The sequence below is a fragment of the Venturia canescens genome, chromosome 2 (genome assembly GCF_019457755.1).
Source record: "Venturia canescens isolate UGA chromosome 2, ASM1945775v1, whole genome shotgun sequence".
Taxonomy (NCBI): domain Eukaryota; kingdom Metazoa; phylum Arthropoda; class Insecta; order Hymenoptera; family Ichneumonidae; genus Venturia; species Venturia canescens.
Genome location: NC_057422.1, coordinates 11,880,191 through 11,893,641, shown reverse-complemented (window position 1 = coordinate 11,893,641; position 13,451 = coordinate 11,880,191). Strand labels below are relative to the sequence as shown.

At 36.1% G+C, this 13,451-nt stretch overlaps 4 protein-coding genes across 4 annotated transcripts; 2 read left to right on the top strand and 2 right to left on the bottom strand.

Annotated features, from left to right (window-relative positions):
• The first annotated feature begins 644 nt into the window (after positions 1 to 644).
• On the top strand, positions 645 to 5,716 carry LOC122406539 (uncharacterized). Its single transcript, XM_043412045.1, has 6 exons — positions 645 to 905; positions 1,092 to 1,204; positions 2,061 to 2,161; positions 2,735 to 3,787; positions 4,047 to 4,172; positions 4,348 to 5,716. Exons 2-6 carry the CDS (start codon positions 1,103 to 1,105, stop codon positions 4,640 to 4,642), a joined length of 1,677 nt encoding a protein of 558 aa, XP_043267980.1. The 5' UTR covers positions 645 to 905; positions 1,092 to 1,102; the 3' UTR covers positions 4,643 to 5,716.
• A 392-nt stretch (positions 5,717 to 6,108) lies between these two features.
• ArgRS (arginine--tRNA ligase-like protein) lies at positions 6,109 to 9,310 on the bottom strand. Its single transcript, XM_043412043.1, has 6 exons — positions 9,169 to 9,310; positions 8,901 to 9,044; positions 8,170 to 8,395; positions 7,479 to 8,045; positions 7,030 to 7,292; positions 6,109 to 6,952 (listed from the first exon to the last, which is right to left on the bottom strand). Exons 1-6 carry the CDS (start codon positions 9,214 to 9,216, stop codon positions 6,185 to 6,187), a joined length of 2,016 nt encoding a protein of 671 aa, XP_043267978.1. The 5' UTR covers positions 9,217 to 9,310; the 3' UTR covers positions 6,109 to 6,184.
• An 864-nt stretch (positions 9,311 to 10,174) lies between these two features.
• LOC122406544 (uncharacterized) lies at positions 10,175 to 11,046 on the bottom strand. Its single transcript, XM_043412052.1, has 2 exons — positions 10,413 to 11,046; positions 10,175 to 10,318 (listed from the first exon to the last, which is right to left on the bottom strand). The coding sequence occupies exons 1-2, from the start codon at positions 11,044 to 11,046 to the stop codon at positions 10,263 to 10,265; spliced, it is 690 nt and encodes a 229-aa protein (XP_043267987.1). The 3' UTR covers positions 10,175 to 10,262.
• Positions 11,047 to 11,221: 175 nt separating this feature from the next.
• On the top strand, positions 11,222 to 13,371 carry LOC122406543 (uncharacterized). The gene is made up of 2 exons (XM_043412051.1): positions 11,222 to 11,349; positions 11,530 to 13,371. The coding sequence occupies exon 2, from the start codon at positions 12,574 to 12,576 to the stop codon at positions 13,297 to 13,299; it is 726 nt and encodes a 241-aa protein (XP_043267986.1). The 5' UTR covers positions 11,222 to 11,349; positions 11,530 to 12,573; the 3' UTR covers positions 13,300 to 13,371.
• Positions 13,372 to 13,451: the final 80 nt, after the last annotated feature.

Below are 13,451 nucleotides of genomic sequence, written 5' to 3'. Positions count from 1 at the left end.
ATTTTCATTGAATATATCTTTCAACACTGCGTACTTCCCATATCCTTTCGATGGTATATCGATTCATATATATGTCTGCGAGAAATGGCGTTTCCAGGAAAGACCTGGCGCAGTTAAAAAAAAAATTAAATTATTGATAGCTTGGTGTAGTCATGCAAGGAAAAGAGTATACAAAGGTTTCTGATATCGTGAGAGTCAATTTGACGAATCGCATGTCGACTATCGAGTGATCACTTTGACAAAGAACTTTGTAAACGCCCTTTGTCGAAATTTAGGTTCATTCTGATAAACACACTCAGTAGAGAATATATTCTGCGAATTTTTGCTCCTCGAATAGAGAGACATTTGAAGATATCGAAAAATCAATAAGCCCGAATTTTAAAGGAAAACCTGTTCGATACACGAGTTTTTTCTAAAAATAAATATATAGCCATAAACAAAAATAGAATCGATGATAAAAGAGATTTTCCAGTACAAGACCATGAAACCAGATGGCAGTATCGAACGGCGAGAAGAAATCCACGGTCGGTGAGTTCAGGTGGGGTAAGTGCAGAAGGCAGAATGGTCGCAACAGTCAAAATGCATGTGCATTCGTCAGAGGCGCGTTTCCTCCTTTCGTACGGCGCCGAAGCGTGCAGTGGTTCTCAACGCTGTACATACAACAACGTAGTGCGATTGAGAGGGGGAGGGGTTTTTTGTTTTGTACGTCGCAGCTATCCTCGAGTCTTCTCTATCATCTCTCAAATGACGCTCGAGCAACGACCGCGAGCATTTTATATCGCAAGTAGTTCCGATGTGACAACAAGTTCATAAGTGTTTTGTATTGACATTTATGATATAATGTGAGGGAAATTAATATTAATAATCGTCTTTGGACGGAGGAAGTGTGAGATCTTTTTTCGTGGGTAAGTGTCATTGAATAAAAAAGAAAACAAAAAATATAAACGCCTTTCATCCCTTTTGGAAAGCTACACAAAGTTAGGAATTTGTGTACACTTCGTTGTCATTGCCGTCGCGATATTGGGAGTGCAGATTTTATACGGGTGATCGGGATATTTTTTGGTTTTTTATCGAATCATCGGTAATATCAGGTGGCAGAGAGATGGGTCAAGGCACTGAGGCTTGCGGAGATCGACCGAGCGAAGTAAGCGTCATTAGATTCGTTTCAAGAAATCGTACTATTGAAGAAATTGCCCCGAAAAAGGTACGTCTACCCCCCGTTCTAAGATTTTTTCTATTTTCTTCCTCCCATCACTTCTCTTTACCCTCTTGCTCCTCCGCCGCCCCTTTTCTGCTCCCTTACCACAAAAGCCTCTCTCACGTCCGTGACACTGGGTTCAATGACCTCCAAGCCAAAACAAATCACGCATCGATGCTCGCGCGCGCGACCCTTCCGAACTATATCCTACAAAAACCTTTCGAAATCCATATCCTTTTCCTGGAGACTTCACTCCATTCTGCGGTATATGAAAATCTGATTCGACAATAGTACAGAATTTTATTTCAACGAAAAAAGTAAGGTTAACTTTTCATTTAATTTTAATGAGAACTTTCATTGACAATCTTTGTGCAGTGTACTTCATTATTTCTGAAATTGATTTGTACAATTGTAAATCCTCTCTTTCGTTTCGTCTCAACATGGAAGAAAAAAAAATTATTACACAGTTGATATTGTGCTGTATAGAGAAAAGAATTAATGTTAATTTTTTTGTTGAACTTGTAAAAAATATATCAACAATCTCATGATTTTGAAACTTCATTCATGTATTTTCGTGAATTGAGATTTTTTTTCAATATTTCGTTTTGAAAATCTCTGTTTTGCGTTCGGTCGCTTTTTTGTATAATTCGATTAAAATATTCTTTATCTTGGATTCAAATGAATTATAAATAATTCCTGTTCTAGTTTTATTCCACTTATGCAAAAGTTATTCAGAATGTGCAATATTTCTACTACAAAGCTATTGCAAATGAGGGCTTCAATTTTTTTTTGTTCAAAACTATGAAAAAAAGTATGGACCAATATGTAGTTCTAATTATGTTTATTGTGAATGATTTTTCAGGAAGTTTACACATGCAAGCAGCGAGGATGTGGCAAGATATTCACAAATCAGGAAGAATACAAAACTCACGAAGCTCTCGAGGCACTGAAAATCAGATTTATGTGAGACATTTTTTAATCTTCTATTTTTCATTCTAATAATTTCAAAATACTTATTCTGACTAATATGATTTTCTCATATATCTGGGGTACTTCTCAATTTCTATACACAATTGGTTTACTTTGCATGTGAAGAGGGTGCATCGTTAAAAAAAAAAGTTCATTCCGAGCATTTTTTAGTCGCAGTTTCTTCTTTTCTATGGAAACATTATTTCATTTTTTAAGACATACATTGTCGATTATAAAAACACTAAATTTTATTTGAAAGAAAATACTATTATCTGTACAATTTCATCAAATTTCATTGAAAATAGTTATTCACTTTTGCGATATATTGGTTCTTGTTTTTAAAAAACAACACACTGAGAAAAATGCATCTGATTAAAATACTTCTTTTCCCTCTAATTTACAATATATAATCAACACATGATTTTTTTTCCTTTTAATTTTTAGACCATTGTACGTAAGGATGGCACTATTCAATGAAAATGTCCTTGAATCATCAATTTATGTAGCTCCATTAAGGAAAACCGGTTGAATATATAATCATTAGTACATGGAAAATTTGTTCAACAGATGTCGGGAGCCAGGATGCGGGGAAGAGTTGTCAGATCCAGGAAGTATGTGGCGTCATTATCAAGAACGTCACAACAACGAGACGAATGGTTTCGTGTGTCCATACACGAACTGTGGAAGTTTACATAGTACGACAGAAATCTTGGAGGATCACATAGAGAGTTGTCACAGGCAACCACCGACGTTACCAACTGAACCAGAGATTATATGTTTTGAAGGAATTGAAAATTCGATCGACGATGATACGAATCAGACGGAAGAAGAATTTTGTTACGAGATGGATGCAAAGAATCAACAATTGAGTAACGAGAATTTAATAACAAGATCGAACGGTTATTCATTGTCGTCGAGCAATAATGATTACGATACGAAAATTGTAGAATATACGGTCGAAGATGAGGGGTCGAATAGAAGTGAGAACAATACTTATCAAAATGACAATATAAATATTATCGAGGAACATAAAAAAATCACTGCCACTTGCAAATCCGATGAATATAACAAAGAAACTGATTTTCAATCAAGAAAATCAATGAAAAATAATGAAACTGTCTCGATATTCCAAGAAGATTTTGTCATAAAGTATGATTCTCGGTCATCTCAGTGTAACGAAATTCTACAATCGGATGATAAAGATGAAAAAAGCAACGTCTTGTACATAAACGGTGACGTCACGATCACAAAAAATCTCAAGATCGAAGTTACTAATCAACAAGTTCAAGAACACCGTATCGATCTTGGCAATTTGGAAAAAGTTTTTAGAAGCGGTTTTGAACAAGATTCACCTACGTTAGATACCGGAAGTAATACCGAAACTAATAATTGCCTCGATGATGAAGAATACACACCTAAGAAACAAAGAATGTCGAGATACAAACAAGAACCTTACAAATGTGACTTCAATGGTTGTGGCAAAATGTACAGATACATATCCCATTATCGACATCATCAGGATAGTCATAAACTCGTTGGCAATAGTGCCGTCGCTACCAAGCTCGCTAAAGCTCTCGCCAGGCCGAAACAAGGAAAAGCTACAACCGTCAGTTTTTTCTTGTAAGCTTTGCCATTATATTCACATCTAATTTCGTATGATTGTGAAATCGTCGCCGATTTTCCACTCTTAGGATTCATGCATTTTGAAAAATTATTTTTATCCATTTAAGTTCCATCAAGTTCATCAAATTTCCTTATTTATGGAATTTCACAAAATTAAGGACATATTTTAAGAATTGCTATGTGAAAAATTCGTTGGAATACGAGAGTTGAAAGGCCATTGAACAAATGGAAAAATGATCGGATATTCACTTCTTAGGTGCAAAATGCCAGGATGTGGTGCTCAAGTGAACAACGTGACTAGTCTTTGGAAGCATTATCATGATAATCACGCAAACTCGAAACCGTCGCTGGTGCAAACGGCAAAGGGAACTGAGATATTTCGGTGAGAATTGAAAAAACAAGTTTACTGTTTTTCACGAGTTATTTCTTCTCTTAAAATAATACGGACCGTTCTTTTAATATTAATTTAGGTTCTGCGACCCATTATGTCTTTTTCTCCTTGTTTAAGAATTGATTCAGCATCACTTTGTATTGATAGATCAACCTTCTTCTTACAGATGCAAAATTCCAAATTGCGACATGGAATTCAGTACGAGCTCGATGATGTACAAGCATTTTAATGACGTGCATACGAGTACAGGAGGGTCTTGTAATTCAAGCACAAATGGAAAGACTGCAAATGGGAGTAGCATAAGATTTGTTGACGAGATGTTTCAGGATGACGCTACCGCCCAACAAGCAAATTTTAAGACTGACTTTAAAGCCAAGTATAATGTTAATATCGACGAGTACGTCGAGCCCGGCAACGAACAAAAATCACTGCCGAGAATCAAAGAAGAATCGCGAGACTGATTCTTTTCCTCAAATTTCAAGTTCGAAATTCCGAGATAGGAAGAGGAGGGAACGGAAAATAAAACATTGAAAACGTTAAAAAGAGAAGCATGACATTGTTCCGTGCGTTTAAAGAATATTCGGCAGATTTATTATGCCCGAAGAAAATTGTACAATTTTCTTGTACTATCGTCTCACGACTGTAATTCGAGAGAATGTTGAAATTTCTAATTACTGAAAGCCGACGAAAGACCTTTCCAACTATTTATCGATCTATCATTTCTTCACATTCTCCAAATTTTCTTTGCAGATTTAGTTTTGTGGTCTCCAAGAGCTGCAATAAAATCATGGCACAAAAAAATGATATTCCGTAGCTTTTCAGTGTTGGAAGTTTCAAGCATCGTTATTCGAGCGTCTTATTGCTCGTGGGTAAAAAAGAAGAAAAAAAGTGAAAACCGAAGAATATTCCGAATTTAAAGCGTAATCTATAGGTAATAATTTTTTGAATCGATTGGATCGAAATGCTTGATTAAGTCAATCGCGGCAGGCATTTTTCTCCGCTACGTGTGTGAAAAAAAGAAACTTAGTATAATTAATTAGGCTTTTTGGTATCGACTTTGATGCCACATATCGCAGCTGTCTTTTGAGAAAGCGGACTCTTTCACTGCCCGTGTAAAACTTCCCCCATCCCTTCTAAAAACATACTGTTGCTGAAGTGTGCAGTTTCAGGATCATGAGAAATAAAATTTCATCGAAATCCTCCTTCAGCTTAGTCGATCAATTTGTTAAAAACGATGAATCGTGCTTATATTGTGGCACATCAACTATTTGTCGATTTTCTCGATCAATACACTGTCCGATGCAAATATCCAAGTGAAAAAAAAAAAACATGAAACTTTTGAATAAGAATTTCTAATATTCCGTACTGATTTTTACTATTTTATATTATTATCGTATCGTTTTTAATGTACAGCTTTATGAGATGTACACCTCCATATAGAACTCGCATTAGATTACTCTAAAACTATGATTATTGTATAGGATTTTTATTTAAATGGATGTACGTTTCGAAAATAAAGTGCAATAGTAGAATGATTCGTTTCTTGAAATACTCATTACCTGAAATATTCGTATAATTATGCAATGCTATAATTCTCGCGACTATACAGGATCGTGTTTATTGATCCACGAGTAAAAAATTTTCGATTAAAGACAGATCCATCAAGTTGTTCAACTATGCCTCGCTAATGCCTATAACTTTATTCCATCGAAAATGTAAAGATAAAACGATTCACGAAAAAATTGATACATTTCGAATAACAATCATGAAAATTACATAAAATTATCGATAAATTTATCAATGAACTCCGACACGGTCAGTGTTTTATGGTGCATTAGAGTAAGCAGGTTGAGTTTTTCATATGAAATCCAATTCTCCCATAAATTAGTATGTCGGGAGATAAGAGGTGTAAATAAAATGCGTAGAATTCAGAATAACTCTTTTTATTCGAAAAAGTGATGAAAAAAAAGTCCTTTTCGAAGTAATCGATAGTCTGTAATGAGTCACATGCGAGCAACAGGTTTTAGGCCAAGTATATAAAAGCATTGTTCAAGAATAATGGCTGTGGCTTCGGTGAGTAAAATTCGACCCATGTTTATTTTAACAATTTCGCCAGACTGATTTTTCTCAACGCAATAACAGCTATCGTAGAACTCGGTGAAGCTGCAACATATTTCGTAACAATATTCGCACAGAGTATGCAAACAAAGATCCTTGGTTATTTTCAAAAGTACGTCGGGAAATTTGATAAGAGTTTTAGCCAATTTCCATTCTTTCTCGTGTTCCAGAGAAATCGGAGTGTCTTTGGCTGCCGCCTTTAATTGCTCTTGCGTTACATTAGCTGTTCGTGCGATCGATCGAATTCGCGTTAGAGCGTAAAGCAAATAAACAGCTGTGTTGCCTTTGTCCTCCAACATTTTATCAAACGAAAAAACGTACTCGTGATTTCGGTTGTGCGACAAGTCGGCGTATTTGATGCAACCGTAGGCGATTGATTCTTGCGCTTGTTTCAATTCTTCTGGCGTCAGAACTTGGTCACGTCCTTTTTCAATAAGTTTGTCACGAGCTCTCTTCAAACCTTCGTCCAAAAGATCGCTAAGCTTCACGGTATCTCCCGAACGGGTTTTGAATTTTTTCTTATCCTCTCCCAATACGACGCCAAATGGAACGTGATCCATTCGATGCTTGTTCGTAAAAATACCCATTCGCTTGGCACAATTTTTGATAGTGTGAAAATGCGTCGCTTGGCCCGCATCGGTCACGTATATCAGCTGCAAAAAATCTCTTCGATAACACTTCAAAAGATTTCTCGATTGCGTCAACAGTCCGAATGGTAAAGCCAACTTACCCAATCCCCTTTTTCCTCCTCGATACGATTCCTAATTGTTGCCATATCCGAAGTATCGTAAGTAAAACCACCGTCAGATTTTACGATCGTAAGCGGTATACCAACACCCGGCTCCTCGCCCCACATTATTTTACGACCTTCATCTTCTTCCAAATACTTCCCCTCCTCCATTTCTTTCACTATTTTTTCCATACGAGTTTGATAAAACGATTCGCCTCTGTCGATGAGTGTTACGTCCAACCGGTCGTAAACATGTTGTAATTCTTATTTGAAAAAGAAATAAAAAATAACAGGTTTTTAGCCTATTCAGCGCTTCATTAATTATGAATTCATTCGAGTATAGAATTTTCAACTTTCTATTCGATTATGTTTGGCAAAACAAAGTTTACTCAAATTTTCATTTCTGTCCCGATTTTTAAAAATGTTTTATTAAAAAACAAATGATATACCTTTTTTTGAAACATCACAAATCAATTGCCAAGCTTTCGTAATGTCAGGATCAAAAGCCTGCAGTTTGACAACACACTCGTAAGCTCGTTTTTTGAATTCTTCGTCACTGTCAAATCGAGCTTTGGATTGTTTGTAAAAAGTCTGAAGATCAGCGATCGGTGGGGAGACCGTACGATAATCTGGAAATTCGTCTTGGAGATGAGCGATCAACATTCCAAATTGGGTTCCCCAGTCACCAAGATGATTAAGCCGAAGTACATCGTGTCCGAGATATTCCAGGAGGCGAGAAATACTCTCCCCGATGATCGTCGATCTGAGATGACCAACGTGCATCTGTTTTGCAATGTTTGGACTCGAAAAATCGACCACTACTTTTTGTTTTGGAACTTCCGGTGCAGGAACTCTTCCCAATACAAGAACCTCCTGCAATTCTCGTTGACCAAAATCATGCTTCAAGAATACATTGATGTATCCCGGACCAGCAATTTCAAGCTTTTCTATTAGCGAAGAATCTTTGATGTTTTCCAATATTTTCATTGCTACATCTCTTGGTGTCACCTTTTGACCTACAAAATTAATTTTTTTTCACATGAAAATTTTGAGTCCTGTGGAAGTCTTTGTCTGTTATCCATTATTTATCTTAAAGCTGTTGAGCTTCATCTCCAACTGTATCCTCCGTTAGGAGTTTACCTTGACTGCTGATTAGTTTACTCAGTGCCATCGCGCTATTATACTGATAATCGCCGAATTTAGGATTAGATGAAGTTGTCACAATGACCGGAGGGTCTGGAATATCCGGATAGGCTTGCGTGATGGCATCGGAAAAGATTTTATTCAATGTTTCACAAATGCTAAGCATCGTACTGCCTTTTGATCCAGATGAGGAAGATTCTTTCTCTCGCAATGTATCGACGTACTGTGTACAAAACAAGTATTTAGTAATACTGATTTTATTAATTTGAACTCAAACATATTGAAAAACCTTATTGGTTACATTTACTCTAGAGTCTCAAAAACAACCTTCAGTGGTGTTTTATACCCAATCTATAATGTAAGTCAATATAAAAAAAAAATAATTCAAATGCTGTGTCAAGTTACTGAAATTTAGAATATCCTGAAACCAGGATCATCAATATCTGGAGTCATGGCAGTGACTCTGAGACAAGTACATTTATGTATATAACAAGTCGCTGCCAGAGTCTTTCAACGGAGCGATAGCATTTCCAATTATTTTATTTTGTGATAGGAATACAAATTTACAAAACAAACGCTGAAGATAATTGACGCTTTGGTCCCAAACAACCCAGTACGACAAGGGATTATTTTATACTGTGCACTTTTAGTTTTTTTTTACATTGATAAAATTCGAACATTATAATAACAATGGAATCTGCTCGGAATAATATAGAAGAAAATTATACCCTTTTGAGAATCGCCACCCTGTGTTTCAATTTCGTATTTTCTTGTTGTAGTCTGGCAGAATCATCATCAGACGGAAGCGTGACTCGAGCAATTAACTTTTTCAAATTGTCTATTTCTTTCTTCAAATACTGAATCTCCTCCTCCTGAAAAGTGCCAAATTACCTAACCTCTCATCTCGGAATATATTTATTTTAGTTATATTTCACTGTTTTTTATATATACTCTTGATGCATTTTTGTAATAATTGATACGAATAAATGAATTTACCGCAGCCGCTGCTCTCTTGTTAAATACTTCCAAGTTGAGCACAGACATTTAATATTGTTCGTGTTTTTCACCTGCACGAAAAATACTGACATCTGATCCTGATCCACGTGGATCGCTCAGCGGAAAGAGCACTAGCCTTCCTACAATTAATCATGCAGAATCGTGCTTCGTCTACAGTCACGGAGGAAATACCGACCGGTAACAAAATTTACTTCTACAAAATATAAAATATAATTCTTTGCAAATAAAAACAAGCGACAGAGGCCGTGTTCCGATATTGACTGTGAGTACGTAAGTCCTGCCTATACCACAGCACGTACTCACAGTACTCACAATAAATATCAGAAACACGGCCTTGGTACAGACGTTCTTTTTGATGATATAAGAAAGTAATATAAGGATTTGTCGCATTAGCAATATTTTTCGAGATTTAAAATTTTTTAAATGATATTTTAGCACTGTCAGGTATATCGATATCAAGAACTGATTTGCCCATTTTCGACCAGAAATACTAAAAATGATGACATGAAACTTTTGTCGGAGTTCGTAGAAAATGAAGCCATGAAAAAAATTTAATCTTAAAATTCTAATGCGCATGAAACTCGTGACTTTATTATGTATAATACAAAACAGAATGGCGTGAACCAAAGTCTAACAAAAATTCGATAACGTTCTCGGAATTCAGCTTCACGCGTGCTCGCTCTCGCTGCTGCTGAATATTATTGTTTGGATACGGTGCGTTCGGGGAGTATCAAATCAACACGTCAACACTAAAAATCTAAACGCTACCAATGCTGTTCGTCGAGCCAGCAATTGCGTGTCAGCGATAGCAATTATCAAATTATCCCATTACATATGTACTAGCGTTTTTTAAAAACAAGAATCACGTTTAAATTATAGAAAATTAATATCTTTCAACTGTCGAGAGCAAAAGTTGAAATTTCACGATATAATAATCATATTGACAATTGGTAAATAATAATGCCCTGTTAACTATATTTCCATATATGGTCTAAAACTTTGTATTCAGCAAAGTAAAAATACAGTAATATTATGAATAAACATTTTAAATTTCCAATGGTTCATTGATAGGATTATTCGAATCGATCGCGGAATGTATCAGCTGGGTTGACACGTGCATTATTCTGAACTGAAACCAAATGTATAATATTTTTTTAGTCTTTGAAAAGGGTCGTTTCTTATTCTTTGTTTTTTCAGATGATGTTTTTCGATGTGAAACTTACCTTTTTTTCCATGAGCTTGCTGCGCATCGGATAGAAAAGGTGCTCTCATCGGTAAAGGTACTCGGATCCTGATAAGCTCAGCTACAAATAGCTGGCTAAATACAAGTTGGTTCAAACAATCCAAAGCATACGATGCTTCAGGCCATTGATTTGAATATCGTCTATTCAGCAACCTCATGGTTAGATTGGATAGTGTCATATCCTGGTTCGGTAAAAATTGTCGGAAGAGTGGCAAAGTATTTGAAAATCCGGCTATAACTTTCCGGAACCTGTACAACATGCCTTTTTTTTCAATGAATCGAAGTAAGAGCATGGACTCATATTCACTGGTAAAGGTAACAAGTAAAGCTGGCTTTGGTATAAATTTGAGAAATACGTAAAACATCTTCAAAGCCGTTTCCATTGACACGGTTGAGAGTTTTATTCGGTCGAGAAACATTCCAGATTCGGTGAATTTAAATCTAGGCATCGATCTTGCTATTTCTGGTGAAACTGGTTTTGAAGGCTTGATCCAAGTAGCAAATGTTTCCTCCCCAAATTTAGCAGACAACCTTAGGATTTCTCTATTTCCAGGATTGCCAAGACTTGTTGTGAAATAACACACTACTGCGACATCTTCCAAGGACAGAGACATCTCGAAGGCGAGATTTTGCAGTGAAGATTACAAAATGGAAACTTATCTACTTGTCGTTGGGTTGATTATCGATGAGACGAGGAAGTTAGTTGATTTAATTCCAGTCACCTTATTCTGACACAAAGTCGTTTTTCTTATTCTTTCCTACTCCCTTTATTCTTTGATTTTTTTTTAGAATCTTTAGAATTCAAAGAGATACAAAACTTTTCCAGAATGATCCGATTCCATCAGCTCTTGTATAGCCGTTTGTGAATCTTCCATTTTCTCAACAAGACAAATGCTGACACTAACACTCCCTGCAAGGTACACACTGTGACTGAAGCAAAACCAAAAGTTTTTTGTCGCTGCATTGCTTCCAAAGAAAAAATTACTTTTTTGCATGTGAAAACAATTCTTGAAAATAATTAGCGTTGGGCGATATCTTGTTTCGTAGAAATCTTTTTAAAACACGTGAGTGATATTAATTTTTATTTTCTTGCATAGTGCTCTGTACGGATTGTATTCAATTCGTTTGTTCGTGACCTTCCAGAGGAAAATCTATTTATTTGCATATCAAAAGGATTCTAGGCAACGGTACAGCACTCATGGGTATTCGGTTTGATGGAGTCAAACAATTGATTCAGTGACAGTTCGAAATATCGGTTTTTATTCTCCGAATACTAAAATCTCTGATATACAGTCTGTAGCTTGGTTTAAATTCGAGTTTGGTCGATGACTCATCTCCCAGGGGAAAACCACTTTTATATGGTGGAAAACAATAAAAACCTGTAATTGTAATCTTTTGTTTCATGCCTTCGAATCAACAATGGCACACGTGCCGAATATTCGTTTATTTTTTGCATGATTCACCGCGTCCTTGATGAAATCAGGAGCTGCAATTCTTTGCCGCCAATCCATTCTAAATACATTTGTCGAAAAATCGTATGAAATTTTATTTATTTATTGAAAAATATTGCATTTGACGTTTTTTGAAACTTTCATTTCATTCGAGTGCGATCATTTCGTATTTTTTTTTTCAAGACCAGATTGATCCGTATCGGATTATCGTTTGGGCTGTAATTGAACGTTGTTGGCATAAAAATGAAAATTTTCGATGTTAAATATAAAGAGCGTTCATTTAAATATTTATTTATTGGCGTCAGTTTTGTCCAACGAAGCATCAAAATTTCACCTTTGAACTAGAGTCGGAAAGCAGCATTCCAGGTAGTTCAGGCCTCCAAACTTAAATCCTTCCCCGCTCATTTCGCAAACCGCTATTGATGAAGGATTGTCAAAATTTTCTACATTATTGATCTCGGTCGGTAACGTAACGGAGTGGCTGTATCCTATGAGTTTTTATCGTTTTATTTCGCATTCTCCACCTGCTGTTATGGCAATAAACCGCCAACCGCGCGACGAGTCCGTTCGGATGGCTCGAATCCTTATATCAATTTTTTTTGTACATATGAATAAGTTGTTTTGCTGTTCACACAACTGCAGCTTTTTTTGAGCGTCCTTTTTCTTGATTTCTGAGGATATTTTAATAAAATGGCTGGTTATCAAGACAATCTCATGAACGAAACATCGGATAATGAAATGAATTTAAATTATCAAACGATAAGTCTTTCATACGAGGACGACGAAAATGACGAAGGTATGGCGGAGTACCTTGATCTCGACATGGAAAACACAAGTGTTGAAGATGCTGCCGATGTGGATAAATATAGTAACCGTGAGAATGGTGTAACGGCGTCGAATCAATCATCGTTAACGTTGAGAAACAACTACAACGTCAAAAAAACAACAAGCTGTTCCAGGGACATTGAGAGAAAATGTTTCAGTGACAGATCCACGACGCCTAAAAACCAAACGCAGACTGCTAAAGCTACAATGGCCAAAAACAAAAATCCATTCGCACGGGGGACAAAGAGAAAAACTCCAAATAATTACGGAAGTGTCGATGTAATAACGACGGTGAATGAAATTAATGCAACTTTTGCAAATTCAAAAAATTTCGTCAGTAATAATGCTACGAACAAAACACAAAATTTGAAACGCAAGGATTCGTCCTCGAAATGTGAGAGTACGGCAGTGAAAAAAAAACCTGACCTGGATGGTGTTGATCTGTTTTTCCAGAGTATGGCTCAAACCGTTGTGTCTTTACCAGTCCCTATACAAGCTCGTATAAAGATGGATATTTGTAAAATCATTGCTAAGGCAGAAATGAAATATTCTACCAAAACGGACGTCTCGGAAGTTCTTTATTCTAGCTGAAATATTCTGCAATGACTTTTTAATGATCAATGTATCATTGTATAAACTGAATATAAACAAATTATGTGCTTATCAGGATAGCATTATTATTTAAAATTCCTTGAAAAATATCTTGGAACAATTTATATATTTACGAGCTTGTTCTAATGAGA